Source organism: Xyrauchen texanus, chromosome 41 (assembly GCF_025860055.1).
Source record: "Xyrauchen texanus isolate HMW12.3.18 chromosome 41, RBS_HiC_50CHRs, whole genome shotgun sequence".
NCBI lineage: Eukaryota > Metazoa > Chordata > Actinopteri > Cypriniformes > Catostomidae > Xyrauchen > Xyrauchen texanus.
This window is the reverse complement of record NC_068316.1, coordinates 6,198,265-6,213,181: the sequence shown is the minus strand read 5'-3', so window position 1 is coordinate 6,213,181 and position 14,917 is coordinate 6,198,265. Positions and strand designations below refer to the sequence as shown.

General features: G+C 34.7%; 1 protein-coding gene across 1 annotated transcript in view; it reads left to right on the top strand.

The window, feature by feature from the left end:
* Positions 1-478: 478 nt before the first annotated feature.
* LOC127634442 (epidermal growth factor receptor) overlaps positions 479-14,917 on the top strand; it is a 16,697-nt gene continuing 2,258 nt past the window's right edge. Inside the window, 13 exon segments of the mRNA XM_052114012.1 lie at positions 479-606; positions 1,382-1,589; positions 3,491-3,616; positions 3,714-3,805; positions 3,879-3,995; positions 8,300-8,441; positions 10,480-10,596; positions 10,709-10,835; positions 10,939-11,012; positions 11,150-11,240; positions 12,800-13,002; positions 13,276-13,408; positions 13,900-13,990. Coding sequence (XP_051969972.1) covers positions 517-606; positions 1,382-1,589; positions 3,491-3,616; positions 3,714-3,805; positions 3,879-3,995; positions 8,300-8,441; positions 10,480-10,596; positions 10,709-10,835; positions 10,939-11,012; positions 11,150-11,240; positions 12,800-13,002; positions 13,276-13,408; positions 13,900-13,990 — 1,611 coding nt within the window. The 5' untranslated portion in view covers positions 479-516.

Genomic DNA, 14,917 nt, shown 5'->3' with positions numbered 1-14,917 from the left:
GATTTGATCCTCTCTGAATATGTAGGCATATATTTACTGAATTTCTAGTTATTGCCTGCTACAGTATGAAACTTAAACAAATACTATTTGTCACATCTACTGTATTTTCGTTAGCTCCTTGAAAACATGGTATACAGTTGAGAGATATCATTTTATATATTTTAATTTCACCAAGCCAGGCCTTATTATTTAATAGAGAGGTGTGAAATGTATATTGTTCTTATGAAATATCACACCTTATAAGATAGTAGACATTACTGTATTTAGTCACAGAATTTCCATATAGAAACAATATAATTTAACAACAAAGACTATATCTATCATAGCAGGTTAGAACTGAATGTCATACAGAGTTCTGTAAATGTATATGCTCTAGATGTGTCTTTTATGTAGTTTATTAATGAACACCTCTGTAGCAGGGTTACTGAAAAAAAATCAATGTTTTATTTTAAAGTGTGTCAAGGAGCCAGTAATAAGCTCACTCTTCTGGGACAGCCAGACCACCACTACAAGACCATGGTATGGATGTACAGTAACTGTACAGTAGTGTTGGAGAACTTGGAAATAACTCACATTCAGGAGTACAACGACCTCTCCTTCCTTAAGGTAAGTGACCACTTTATACACTAAATAACAAATATAATCAATATGCAATAACAGAAGATATTTTTGCAGCCCTTATACTGTATACAACTATACAAAAAGGTTATTGGTAATAATAATAATACTAATAATAATTTAACAAATCAACATCACACAGGAACTCAACATATTGCTACCAAATGTTCCAGTACCCTGAAACATTCTGCCGAGTTATTGACAGGCGCCATCTTTGCATCAATTAAAATGTGCTTACTTTTTCCTGTAGAGCAAATGATAACGTTTTGTGCAAGCAAAGACAGCTCTCTTTTGGCACAACTTAGTGGACATTTCATCTAGAAACTGTGGCTCACACATGCCCATTCATTCAACAACACTTCTAGCTTTGGCCACTGGGGGCTGTAGTAGTTTGAATTTCAGTAAGCACAGACCGATTTCAAAAAAGAACTTTAGACTTACTGTTGCTGAATTCACAGAGACCAGTCTGGACAAATGTATTATGTTTAAAAAAAGTTTGTACAATATCTATAATTTTTGGGAAGGTTAAACTGTGATAAACAAAACTGATTGTTTTTTAAAAATTTAAAAAATCAAAAACTGGAGGTTGAAGGTTTTGTCTGCAACAATTGGTGTATGTTTTTTTTTAATGTCTGAATTTGCCTGTGTGATCATGTTGGATAAACAGTCAAACATTAACTTTAACTTGTTCAAATGTGATTTTTTTTGGGGGGGTGGGGGACATTTGCTTCAGACTGTTATTTATGTTTATTTCATATCACAGAGCATTGAGGAAGTAGGTGGCTATGTTCTAATTGCTTTCAACCATGTGGATGTGATTCCCTTGGAAAACCTGCATCTCATTCGTGGACATTCTCACTTCATTAACAAGTACACCCTTGCTGTGATAGCAAACTATCACAGGAACGGCTCTTCCGAGAACAGCAGTATCATCAGTGGACTGCGAGAACTGCCTCTAAGAAACCTAACAGGTATAAATGACAAAATGTACATTTATGTGTTTTCAGGCACCACAATGTGGCGTAAGATGCTGTATATACATACTAGGAAAACAACACACATACTGTACTTTGCTGTATTCAATCAATATGCATAACTATGAAATCCTACTTACTATTAGTTTCCATGTTATAGTGATGTAACACAAGTACTGAATCAAAATAACAAATGGTTCTTTGACGAATAAGGTTATCCAAATATCTAATAAGTTAGTTTTAAAACATGTCATGTTTGTAGAAATTGAATCTTTGAATCTGTTTTGGTTTCACCAATTTTTGAAAAAAATGTATAGCATTTTCTAAAAACAACAACAACAACAACAACAACAAATAAAAAATGTATGACAATGTAATTTAAATGTCATGTGGAATTATTTAAATAGTTTCCTTTCACCTTGAATGCATGAGATTGTATGCAACAAAATAATTAATTTCACAAGCTTTCAGACATATTTTTCAAGGTAAATGTAATATATATATATATATATATATATATATATATATATATATATATATATATATATATATATATATATATATATATATATATATTTTAACAAAATCATGATTTTTCAAGAAGTATTTTCAGGGTACACCAAATAACCTGCACAAAATGTGCCTTCACAAGTCACAGGTCTAAAATTTCACAAGTCTATTCACAAATAGCCAATGGGTCTAAAAGGGTCCTCTCTATTTTATGTTGTTTTTTTCTCTCATGACAACCAAATGGTTACACCACATGACCACATGATGATTTGGTGGACAAATGTTTTTCAAATATTACTCAAAATAGTTTCACTGCTTATTTTTAAAGAAATAATGGGAACACTACAATACAGGTGCATTAATAGAGTTAATGGATGACTCATGATTAACTAATCCATTCATTAATGATTGCCACATCAGCAACAAATAAAGAGTCTGTCTGATTAATGTATTAAGTCATATATGAATTGCTTATAATTAAATGTCATCATGGATTAATTAATAGCAATTCATATATGACTTAATATATTAATCAAACAGACTCTTTATTAGTTGCTGATGTGGTAATCATTAATTAATGGCTTAGTTAATCATGAGTCATACATTAACTCAATATTATCTGTGCATTAGTTAAACATGAATTAATGCTTATTAATGCACCCGTATTGTAGTTTTACCGAAATAATAATAAAAGATTATTCTGCGCTACTCATGCCCACATTTCATTTTCAAGAATTTAAGCTTTTAATGAGACTTTGATTTTCTTACTGTCTCAAGACAGTTATACCACATGATATTTTTTACTTTAAGCCCCAGAAAATTTTTAAAAATGACTTTGAACTCAGTAATTAAAAACATGTTCATCATAGTAGAGGTGTATTAAACTAATTGTTTTGTGTGAATTGCATAAGTAATGTATTTTTAAATAATTTAATTGATGCAGACAAAAAAAAAGTGATCTCATTAACCCATATAATGTCTACACATTATATGGGTTAATGAGATCACTTTTTTTTTTGTTAATTAACAAAGGAAAAGAGGGACATTATGTCAGTGAGATCGATGAATGTTTTATCTAGGGACCAGAATATCATAGAGACTTGATGGTCGGCTCTTTTGTCTTGGGTAGTAAGCAACCACCTAGCAACCAGCCAGAACCCCCTAGCAACCACCTAGCAGTGTTCTAAAATCACTCACCTTAGTAACCACATAGAAATGGCTTGGCAACCATCCACAAGATCATACAATAGTCGTGGCTTGTTTTGCATGGGAAAGCACCACTCATATTTTCCACAAAAATTTAAAAAGCTCTCTTTTTTTTTATTGTTTGTCAATGAAAAATGATCTGTAAACCTCTGTCAACCAGAACTATTTTTGTTATGTGGCAGAAATTCTCAAAGGTGGGGTTATAATAGCTGATAATCCTTTGCTGTGCAATGTGGAGACCATACAGTGGTTGGACATTGTGGATAGGAACAGTGATGTGAATGTTTCGGGTGGGACTGGCCCTCAGTGTAAGTGTTTAGAGGTACAGAATTAACCTTGTAAATCGTGTAACACAAATTGAGCAATTTAGATTACATAAATAATAAATAATCTTTCCCACTTCAGGCAGACGATGTGACACAGGATGCTTCAATGGAATGTGTTGGGCGCCAGGACCTGAGAACTGCCAGACTTGTAAGTTCTATTGTATAGGCAATGTATTCCTTAAATAAATGGTTTGAATGTTTGTGAACTAGTTCCCAATACATGTGCTTTTGTCTTTACTGTCAGTGACTCTTAAATTGTGCTGAGCAGTGCTCGTGGAGGTGCAAGGGGCCCAAACCCATCGACTGCTGTAATGAACACTGTGCTGTGGGCTGCACCGGACCCAAACCCACAGACTGCCTGGTGAGTGTTGCAGTTTTCATTAGTCATTGTAACGTTCTCAGTATAAGGGTGGAAAGGAGGATGCAGGAGTCAGCATTGCAGTCCCCATGAGTATTCTTTTTATTCTTAAGGTTTCACTCAAACTTTCAACAAGACACTCACTCAGAAAACTCATCAGCTTCAGTGATAACAGTCAACATAATCTAATTAGATTCTAAATAAACATCTTCACAGCATTCAGTTCCAGTTAGGGTTGCGTTTGTGTGACTCTGAGTCTCTCTCCCAGTCTGGCGTTCCACCGGCCTTTTAAAGCCTGTTTTCACAGGTGTTTCCAGTCAATAATCACCAGGTGATGGCTCTTACTGCTTCCTCTCTCCCCACAGACAGAAACACGACCACATCCCCCTCCACAGTCATATAAAATAGCTTCCTGGGTTTTCTATAGTCATGGGCCAGTAGGTAAAATTTCATGTATTTTATACTTCTTGATTGTGTTGAACCTATATGAGAATAGCTTCATGCTCTTAATATGTTAAGTGACAGACTTCTCCCCAATTTGGCATGCCCAATTCCCAATGCGCTCTAGGTCCTCTTGGTGGTGTAGTGACTTGCCTCAATCCGGTTGGCGGAGGACGAATCTCAGTTGCCTCCGCATCTGAGACAGTCAATCCGCGCATCTTATCACATGGCTTGTTGAGCGTGTTACCACAGAGACCTAGCGCGTGTGGAGGCTCACGCTATTCTCCGCGGCATCACGAGAACCACATTATAGTGACCACGAGGAGGTTAACACAATGTGACTCTACCCACCCTAGCAACTGGGCCAATTGGTTGCTTAGGAAGCCTGACTGGAGTCACTCAGCATGCCCTGGATTCGAACTTGAGACTCAGACTTTTATATTCTTATGTATTAATATTAGGGCTGTCAATCGCTTAAAATTTTTTATCAAATTAATTACATGGTGTCCTGATTAATTAATCGCATATACAAATATTTGCTGAGAAAGCCCCTCATATAACAATAACTCAATATATAATGATGAAATAATTATACATAGTTATCTTTAAATATTAAAAAATTATATATATATATATGTGGCAGAAGAGTTCATCATTGATAAGACCATTCAAAAAGCGGCTTTAGAATACAATGTATTGTTTACTACCATATTATTGATCATAAGTCAATCATTAGCACACAGTTCACAGCAATCCATTTCACAAGTGAATTTATCAATCAGTCCGAGATGTATTATTAGGGCTTGTTTAAGGACCCGTCAATCTACACCTGCGTCAGACATTTTTTTTTTTTTAGAAACAACCCAGGGGTATAGTACACAATACTACAGATATATTTTACAATAATGCCAAGACGTTATATTCATTACATAGTGCAATGGTTTTCAATGCTTTGGAGTTGTTGGAGGTACAAAGAGTATTTAAATAATATTTCAAGTCTTTACAAAAAGTGCAAATAGGGGCGTTATACATAAATTTACACTTATGTATAAAAAACTTGGCAATAAAAAAAACAGAATAATCAGAAAATATTAACTTAAGATATCAAAACTGTGAAAACCAAATAAAACATCTTTACAAAGCAAAGAAAAACTAGTTAAAATAGAGGTACGTACAAACAAACAAAATTTTCTGCAAAATACTACAGCGTGGACACATTCGCAAAAAAGGTGAGGGGCAGATTAATCTACAGCATTACAGAAGGAGCAAAGTGGATCTATTTCAGGGAGCATGTTTCTTAAATTGACGGGGTAAAAACGGTGTAACAGTTTAAAGGACACCTCCTTAACCTTGTTGGTAATTCAATATTTGTGAGGTAAAGACCATACGACCTGCGTCAGACATGCTTGTGTCGCATCTCGGGTGTGTTGCGTCATAAAAGTAAAATGTTCAGGTCACCTGTTAACCAGCAGGGGGGCGCCGGCGGGCCCTGGGGGGGTGTTTATAATTTTATTACCTTTGTTTTATAACAAATATTCAATCAACTATCATAAACTATGCATCATTTGAAAGCTAAAACACTCAAGAATCACGTTCTGAACTTGTTTTTGCAATCAATACACCAGAGAGGAAAGGGTTCAATAAAATGCTGACAGACCGACCCTGTAAATATGAACAAAATGAGCGGCAATACTTATCTTTCATCTCCTATGGTTCAGATCAGTTCGGACGAATCCAAGAAACACCAGCATACATTTCAATGTAAGGGTCTACTCTTCAAAATGCATCCCACTTTTTAATCCAAAACAACAAAAAATAGGGAAAAAAACTAAATATCCTCCTCAGTTTTCATGAGCTTCCAGTTAGAGTAATCCATCATGTTCACTTTCAATGAAATATCGATTCTAATTTGTATTCCAATGTTCAAAACCATCTCTCCCCGTAGTTTGGACTGTTTCTGATAAAATGAGCCATTCCCTGTTTCTCTCCTTCAATCAGAGGCTCTGTAATGACCAAAATATGAAGGGAGCGCAACAACAGGCTCGTGGGACCTGTCACTCTCGCACCTCGGTTTTTGACTGGATAAAAGCCACCCAATGTCTTGTCAGCAAAATTTTGATGGATGGGAGTATTAACCAACTAAAACACGAATGAAGTGATTGACAGTTTGCTTAGTTTACCTCAGAAGATCTGTCTAATACATAGGTCTAATACAAGTGCGTCCACTCGTAGGCTCTTAGTCATTTTACGCTAGCGCATTATTATTATTATTATTATTATTATTATTATTATTATTTTTTTTTTTTTTTTTTTACGACTTACGGGGCACTTTTGGGGCTCTTAACATGCTCAAAAACTCTTGAAACTTTGCACACGGGTCAGAACCTCGCGGTCATTAGGGCCGGGCTGAAGCTGGTAACACGAGATGTTTCTCCATGGACTCGATCCCGTATTAGATCGCTAAGTTGAAACACATCGTCTTGAGTTTTTATGTTTATGAAGTATTGGCAGTTTTTCTGTTCATATCATGTTTTTGATTATAAAATGACTAGCAAAGACACGAGGCTACACGAGTAGCTAGGTGATAGCTGTATATTATACATAAAGACATAATATTTATATCACACACACATTATATTTATGATGCATATAATATAACAAAAATGGAAGGAAAGGATTACAAGAAGTCAGGTGAAGATGGTTTTGATTATAAAATTACAGTGGAGAAGACTAGCAAGATATGAGATTACAGTCTCCAAATGGCCTTTTGGAAAGGACGCCTAGACTTTCCCTGAATAAAAGCTTACAGAAACTACATTTTTGGGAGTATCATCTTCAAATTTGAATCAGAACATGGTCAGACATTCAGTTTTATCTTTATGGTGTTTTCAGGCCTTTAACATAAAAGTCTGATACATTTTTCCCTAAATGAAGTTCATTCATAGAAATCGTGAGTCACTTTCATGTAAATTTGACCTTGTTTTACTCTGTTCCTATGCTACTTTTGAATTAATATGACTCTTGAGTAACAAAGTTTCAAGTGTCTAGTTTAAAAAAATATCAGAGTTATGAATGTGGAGCATATGGTTTAGGAGTTACAGACATTTGTATTTGGGTATGTCATTTTCCGAAAATTCTCAAAAATAGGGGTGCTGGTTAAGAGGTTAAATATAGTTTAATACTCAATCTTTAAACACATCTTAAGATCCCTTAGTTTGCATTTGCGCTCCTTCAAGAGTTTTGAACGCAAGACCGTAACGCATGTTTATGTTGTGTGTCCGCTGAAGAGTTGTTAATGTTTTGTTCAATGTAGCAAACTGTGTGTTGCTCACACAGCTGAAATTTCACTAACTGCCCTCTGGAGTAAACAGGTGGTACTACAAGCTTGCATTTCTCAGGAATCTTCCGTATTATGGTGCGGTTAATTGCGCAAATTTTTTTAACACGTTATTTTTTGTAAAATTAATCGCACATTAATAACGCGTTAAATCGACAGCCCTGATTAATGCAGAAGAAATAGCTGAGATTTGTTTATTAAGGCTACAAATGTACTTTTATACAGTGGCCCCAACAAGTATCTGACCTTAAAGCACACATCAAAAGGTATGGATGTTATTGCATTAGATTACCAAATAGGGCTAAGTATTTATTCAATTTCCAGATTAGATTAAATTCTTAATCACTAGCTCGCAATTCAATCCAATTTCAATTCATGTGGGTATATACAGTATGTCAGTTATAATGTTCATTTTGCTGACATGAAATTCTCTCTCAGCTTATGTTGTGATACATTTAAGAGAGGACTATAAAATGTGAACACAGTCATCTTTGAGCAATGTTACTGAAATAAAATTTTTTTTGTACAGGCCTGCAGAGACTTCCAGGATGACCGGACGTGTAAGGATGAGTGTCCTCGTCTTATGCTGTACAACCCAAACACTCACCAACTCGTTCACAACCCTGATGGGAAATACAAATTTGGAGCCACCTGTGTGAAGAGATGCCCTTGTACGTTTGTGTGAATATCACAAAATAAGAACGCTGAGATCAAATCAGATAATTCAATTCATAAAATGTTATGGAGGTACATTGGGTCTTTACTATTGTTGAAGTGTTTGCTGTAAAACAACATTATGCCAGAGACAAAAATGACACTTCGGTCTACAAGTCAGGGTTGAAAATTCAGCAGCAAAGACACACCCCCAAAGGTTATACTGAATATTTAACAGGGTATATGTAAAACAAAGGACTAAGTTCTCTGTGGTGTTAAGGTTTATTTTAGGCAAACAGTAATATAATAAGCAGAAGATCCACATCTATCTGTTCCACATGTATCTGTTAATAATAAGTAGAATATAAATAATAAAAACTGTATTTATTATTATGCTTCATTGTTATATTATATTATCTTTTAATTATACACAAAAAATGTTAACACTTTACAATAGCATTGTATTTGCTATAATTAGTTAACGACATCAGTTAAAGGGATAGTTTACCCAAAAAAGAAAATTCTCTCATTATTTACTCACCATCATGAAATCCCAGATGTGTATGTTTTTATTTCAAATATTTCAAATATTTCAAATTTTGATTTTTAGAAGAACATTTCAGCTCTGTAAGTCAATAAATGCAAGTGAATGGGTGCCAAAATTGTTAAGCTCCAAAAAGCAAATAAAGACATCATAAAAGTAATCCATATAACTCCAGTGTTTTAATCCATGTCTTTACAAGTGATATGATAGGTGTTGGTGAGAAAAAGATCAATATTTAAATAATTTTTTGCTATAAATCCTTAATATGCATAAATAATGCATATTATTGATGCATTATGGTTATGACGAGTGGTGGTGGTGTAGTGGGCTAAAGCACTTAACTGTTAAACAGAAGGTTGCTGGTTCGATCCCCACAGCCACCATTGTGTCCTTGAGCAAGGCACTTAACTCCAGGTTGCTCCGGGGGGATTGTCCCTGTAATAAGGGGACAAAGTAAGTCGCTTTGGATAAAAGCGTCTGCCAAATGCATAAATGCAAAAACACAAGAAGAAGAATGTGAAAGAGAAGGTTAAAGTGGAGATTGACTGAGCAGGGAGGAGAATGTATAGTAAAAAGGGCTCAAATATTGATCTATTTCTCTCATCATATCTCTTCTGAAGACATGGATTTAACCACTGGAGTCATTGGATTACCTTTATGCTGACTTACAGTATGTGATTTTTGGGGCTTCCAAATTATGGCACCCATTCACTTGCATTGTCCAAAAGAGCGGAGAAATTCTTCTAAAAATCTTTGTTTTAGTACAGGAGATGAAAGAAAGTCATACACATCTGGGATGGCATAAGGGTGAGTAAATGATAGAATTTTCATTTTTGGGTGAACTATTACTTTAAAATGAACAAACAAACAACATGACTTTTACACCAGTAAAGATATATCTTTTCTCACATAATTTAAAGTCCAGCACAAGCTGTTGAATTGTTGTATTTGTTTATCTTATCTCTTTTTCTCTCTCTCTCACTTTGTATTTGTCCCCATGTTTCATTTTCTTGTAAAGCGACCTTGAGCTCTTGAAAAGGCGCTATATAAATAAAACACATTATTATTATTATTATTATTATTATTATTATTATAAATCTGGGTTAAGGTTAATTTCAACATATACTAATATATTTGTAAAATTAAAAGTTGTATTTGTAAGATAATGCATTATTATAAATACATTATACTTATTAAATATCTTTAAACAAACTATTATTATATTATACATTTATATTACATTATTATATATTATTATTATATTTACTAATATGTATTTTTTTTATAAAAAGTTATATATATATATAAATGCATTATTAACTAACATAAACTAACAATAAACAATTGTATTTTCCAAGATTAATTAATGTTTAAAAAAATATATTGTTCATCATAGGTTCATTATCCCTCATGCATTTACTAATGTGAATGAACAGAACCTTACTGTAAAAAGTTACAAAAAAATGTAACTGATTTTACTTACTGATTACAAATGACTTTTTCTACGGCAGACAACTTTGTGGTGATCGATCACGGTGCTTGTGTTCAAACATGCGGTGATAATATGTATGAAGAGGAGGAGGACGGAATAAGGAATTGCAAAAAATGTGATGGTTTGTGTCCGAAAGGTCAGTCGTTTTTTATAGAATTCATGCTACACAATACAAATTAAAAAAATATGAAATATATGTGGAATCAGTTGCTTTGCATCACATTAAGGGTATCTGTGTTTTTGTTTAGTATGCAATGGCCTTGGCATGGGAACACTAGCAAATGTCATGTCAATCAATGTGACTAACATCGATTCTTTTATAAACTGCACCAAAATAAATGGCCATATTACAATATTGAAGACAACTTTTCAAGGGTGGGATTTTACTCACTACCTCCAAACTGAATTAATCTCTTCTTTATGCCATACATTTCATCTAACTGTATTTATTTTACACAAATATACTGTAGGTTTAAAGGGACACATTTACAAATACTCCAAGCATGGACCTTGAGAAACTCGACTATTTCAAGACAGTGAAGGAAATTTCAGGTAAACTGACTGAACTCCTGAACAATCTTTAGCAAAATTTGCTAATATTTTAAAAGTAACTATCCAGGCATTGGAAAGATCTTTGCCTTTTTGTGTAAGGTAGATAATTATTTATCTATGCTATTTATTTCTCTTAGGGTTTCTGTTAATTCAAGATTGGCCTGAACATCTCAAGTCACACAGTCACTTTGAGAATCTGGAGATCATCAGAGGAAGAACTAAACTACTGTGAGTTTTGTATTTGGGTTGCTTTTGAGGTACTGTGTGACATTAGATTTAGATTATTGCAGTACCAAAACTATTCCAATCCAAGCCGTGATTAGGATTTAATGTCTTTTTAAGAAATTGCACTAGTGGCACCAAACAGAATCACAAATTCTGTTCTGGGTGGTTGCTAGGCTGTGCTTACTGGCCTAAGTCAAACGACTTTGTGTATAAAAAATACACACAAAAAAAGAAACACACACTCACTTGAGGTGGTGTATAAAGACATGCCCATAAAAAATGATGGAAACACATTTACCAAACAAATTCCCATAGAATTTATAAACTGTAGGAATATAGGTGCACATCAAAAGTCACATAACTTTGCCTCAACAAGCCATGTTAATACACCAGTCATTCAGAGAATATAATAAATAATATCATTGCATAGAATTTAAAAGGTTGCTCTGGTTATTTAGAAATGCCAGACACAAAGCCTTTCTTCAAAATGATTGGCTACCATTACTTTACATTACCTTTGATGATATCATAGATGAAGTTCAGGTGCCTAATCCACTAGTAGGTATTTATTACATTTAATAAAAAAGAGCCACAGTAGCTTCTGCTTTAATTTTCATATCTATTTTGTGCCAAATTCCTCCAGAAATTAAAATTTTGTTCTCTTCAACACATGGGATGAAAACACTGCTTTATTCGCAAATTGCAAATTTTGCACTTAAAGGGATAGTTCACCCAAAACGGAATATTCTCTCATCATCTACTCACCCTCATGCCATCCTAGATATATATGATTTTCTCTCTTCTGTTGAACCTAAATTAAGATTTTTAGAAGAATATCTCAGCTCTGTAGAGCCAAACAATGCAAGTGAATGATGACCTGAACACCAAAAGCTCCCAAAAGGAGATAAAGTCAGCATAAAAGTAATTCATAAGATTCCAGTGGTTTAATCAATGCCTTCTGAAGAGATCCAGTTGGTTTTGGGTGAAAACAGACCAAAATATAACTACATTTCACATTTGACAGCAGTGTCCTTGGCGATCATGATTTCAAGCTTGATTGCACTTCCTATAGCACCATCTAGTGCTCTGCATATGTGTCAAGCATTAGGAAGTGTAGTCGAACTTGAAATCTTGATCATGCCTAGAGACTGCAATGGCAAGTTGTACGGTGAAAAAAGAGACGATTTGGGTCTGTTCACATCCAAAACCAACGGCATCGCTTCAGAAGACATTGATTAAACAATTGCCGTGGATTATGTTTATGCAGATTTTATCTCTATTTTGGAGCTTCAAAGGCCTGATCACCATTCACCTGCTTTGTATGGACCTACAGAGCATAGAAAGTCATACACATCTGGGATGGCATGAGGGTAAGTAAATGATGAAAGAATTGACATTTTTGCTTGAACTATCACTTTATATTCATAACTTAGATGGAAACACGACTAGTGTTTCATCCTTTTGCATACGTCAACCTACAAATTACTTATAGTTGTCTCTGCACATTAAATCAGCTTCTGTATTTGTCTCTCTCCCTCTCTCTTTCTTGTTCACTAATGCAGGGGCACCATCAGTTTTGCAGTAGTGAATGTCCCACACCTAGAGCATCTCGGCCTGCGTTCGCTAAAAGAGATCAGTAGCGGTGATGTTGTCATTAAGGAAAACCAGCGCCTCTGTTACATTGAAGGCAGCTACTGGCAGAAGCTGTTTAGATCAGAGAAACAGCACATTCGAACCAGCAACAATGCAGCAATGGATAGCTGTGGTAAGCGGCACTTGGACATGCTCAACTTGCATGGCCAAAATATCCTCTGTAGAGACAACTGTGTTAGAACAGCTCTTTGTTTTGTTTTTTTTTTTTTTACAGTATAAAGTAGAATAGACAAACAAATCTGGTCTGTACCAGTGAGGCTGTGTTCAGGTTTCAGCTTAACTGCTGGGCAGATCTCTATTGTTGCTCATTCATCAGTTTCAGTATGCAACAGTATGCAGTAGTGTAAGTATACAACAAATAAAAACTCTCATGTGTACTCTTCAGAGCAACAGAACTGTACCTGTGATAGCATGTGTGGAGGGGAAGGCTGCTGGGGCCCAGGGCCATCCATGTGCATTTCCTGCCAGCACGTCAGCCGTGGGGGACGCTGTGTCAGTCACTGCAACCTGCTGGAAGGGTGAGTGTCAACCTTTAGTCCATTGAACATCTCTTTACAGCTATTTCAACAAACACATGGTGTTCTTATTACATTGTATTCCTTATTTACTGCTGTAATATTTTTTAATGTTAAAATATTGACTAGATTTGTATTTTATGAATACAAGAGAGAAGGAAACAGCTGACATGTGCCTGTCTGGCTATAATGCAAACTTATTCTGTAATCATTTACTCGCCCTCATGTCGTTTCAAACCTTTATGACTTTCTTTCTTCTGAGGAACAGTAAAGGAGATGTTAGGCAGAATGATAGCTTCAGTCACCATTCACTTTCATTGTATGGATAAAATATTAGCGTCAACATTCTTTTGTTTCACGGAAGAAAAAACGTCTTTTGGATTCGGAATGACATCAGGTTGAGTAAATGACATAAGTTTGGTTTGAACTAACCCTTTAAAATGTTAAATATGTTGATACTGGCTTTTTGTGTTGATATCAATTGGTTTCTACAGATTACCCCGCGAGTACATGTCAGAGAAAACGTGTTTGGAATGTGACCCCGAATGCAAGGTTCTGAAAGGAACTGAAAGCTGCCATGGACCAGTATGTCATACCATGTCCACGTTTGTTCAGCTCAGCCATGTTTGTTCAAATCAGCCTTTGCCCATACAGTATAAATTGTTTTAATGATTAAATGGTGCTTGCTAAGGACTGGGGATTTATACAAACTATAGGTCAACTGATAGTGGATTTAGCAAATATTGATAACTAAGTTGGTGGAAAGGCAGATCATTGGTACTGTGGTTTGTAGAGACATAGAGGCTACAAGAGTAAAAAACAAGTTAAATCCCAGTTGCAGTTTATAAATCAACTAATATCCCAATAATAACTAGTAAAAAAGTGAAGATCATTTTTTTTTTTTTGCAATGATGGGGACTTGGCTCATTACAATACTCTTTATTTAAGTATATATATATATATATATATTATGGAAATTAGTAGTTTTGCACATCCCTAGTTAGAACAGCTTGGTTCTACAGTATAAATCTTTCATCATTGACAATATTTATCAATACTTTTATTGTCAATTCACTGCATATTTCGATGATATAATCAAGTGTTCTAAATGAAAGCGAAGGCATACAAAGAAAAATGTGACTATATGTAAAGGTGCCCAGTCAGCATTATAGATTTTGTCTATTTATTGTGAATAATAATAATAATAAACCTAATTTCTCATTTAACCTCATCCGGTGAAATGGACAGTATATATATATATATATATATATATATATATATATATATATATATATATACAGTGAGGAAAAATAAGTATTTGAACACCCTGCTATTTTGCAAGTTCTCCCACTTGGAAATCATGGAGGGGTCTGAAATTGTCATCGTAGGTGCATGTCCACTGTGAGAGACATAATCTAAAAAAAAAATCCAGAAATCACAATGTATGATTTTTTAACTATTTATTTGTATGATACAGCTGCAAATAAGTATTTGAACACCTGTCTATCAGCT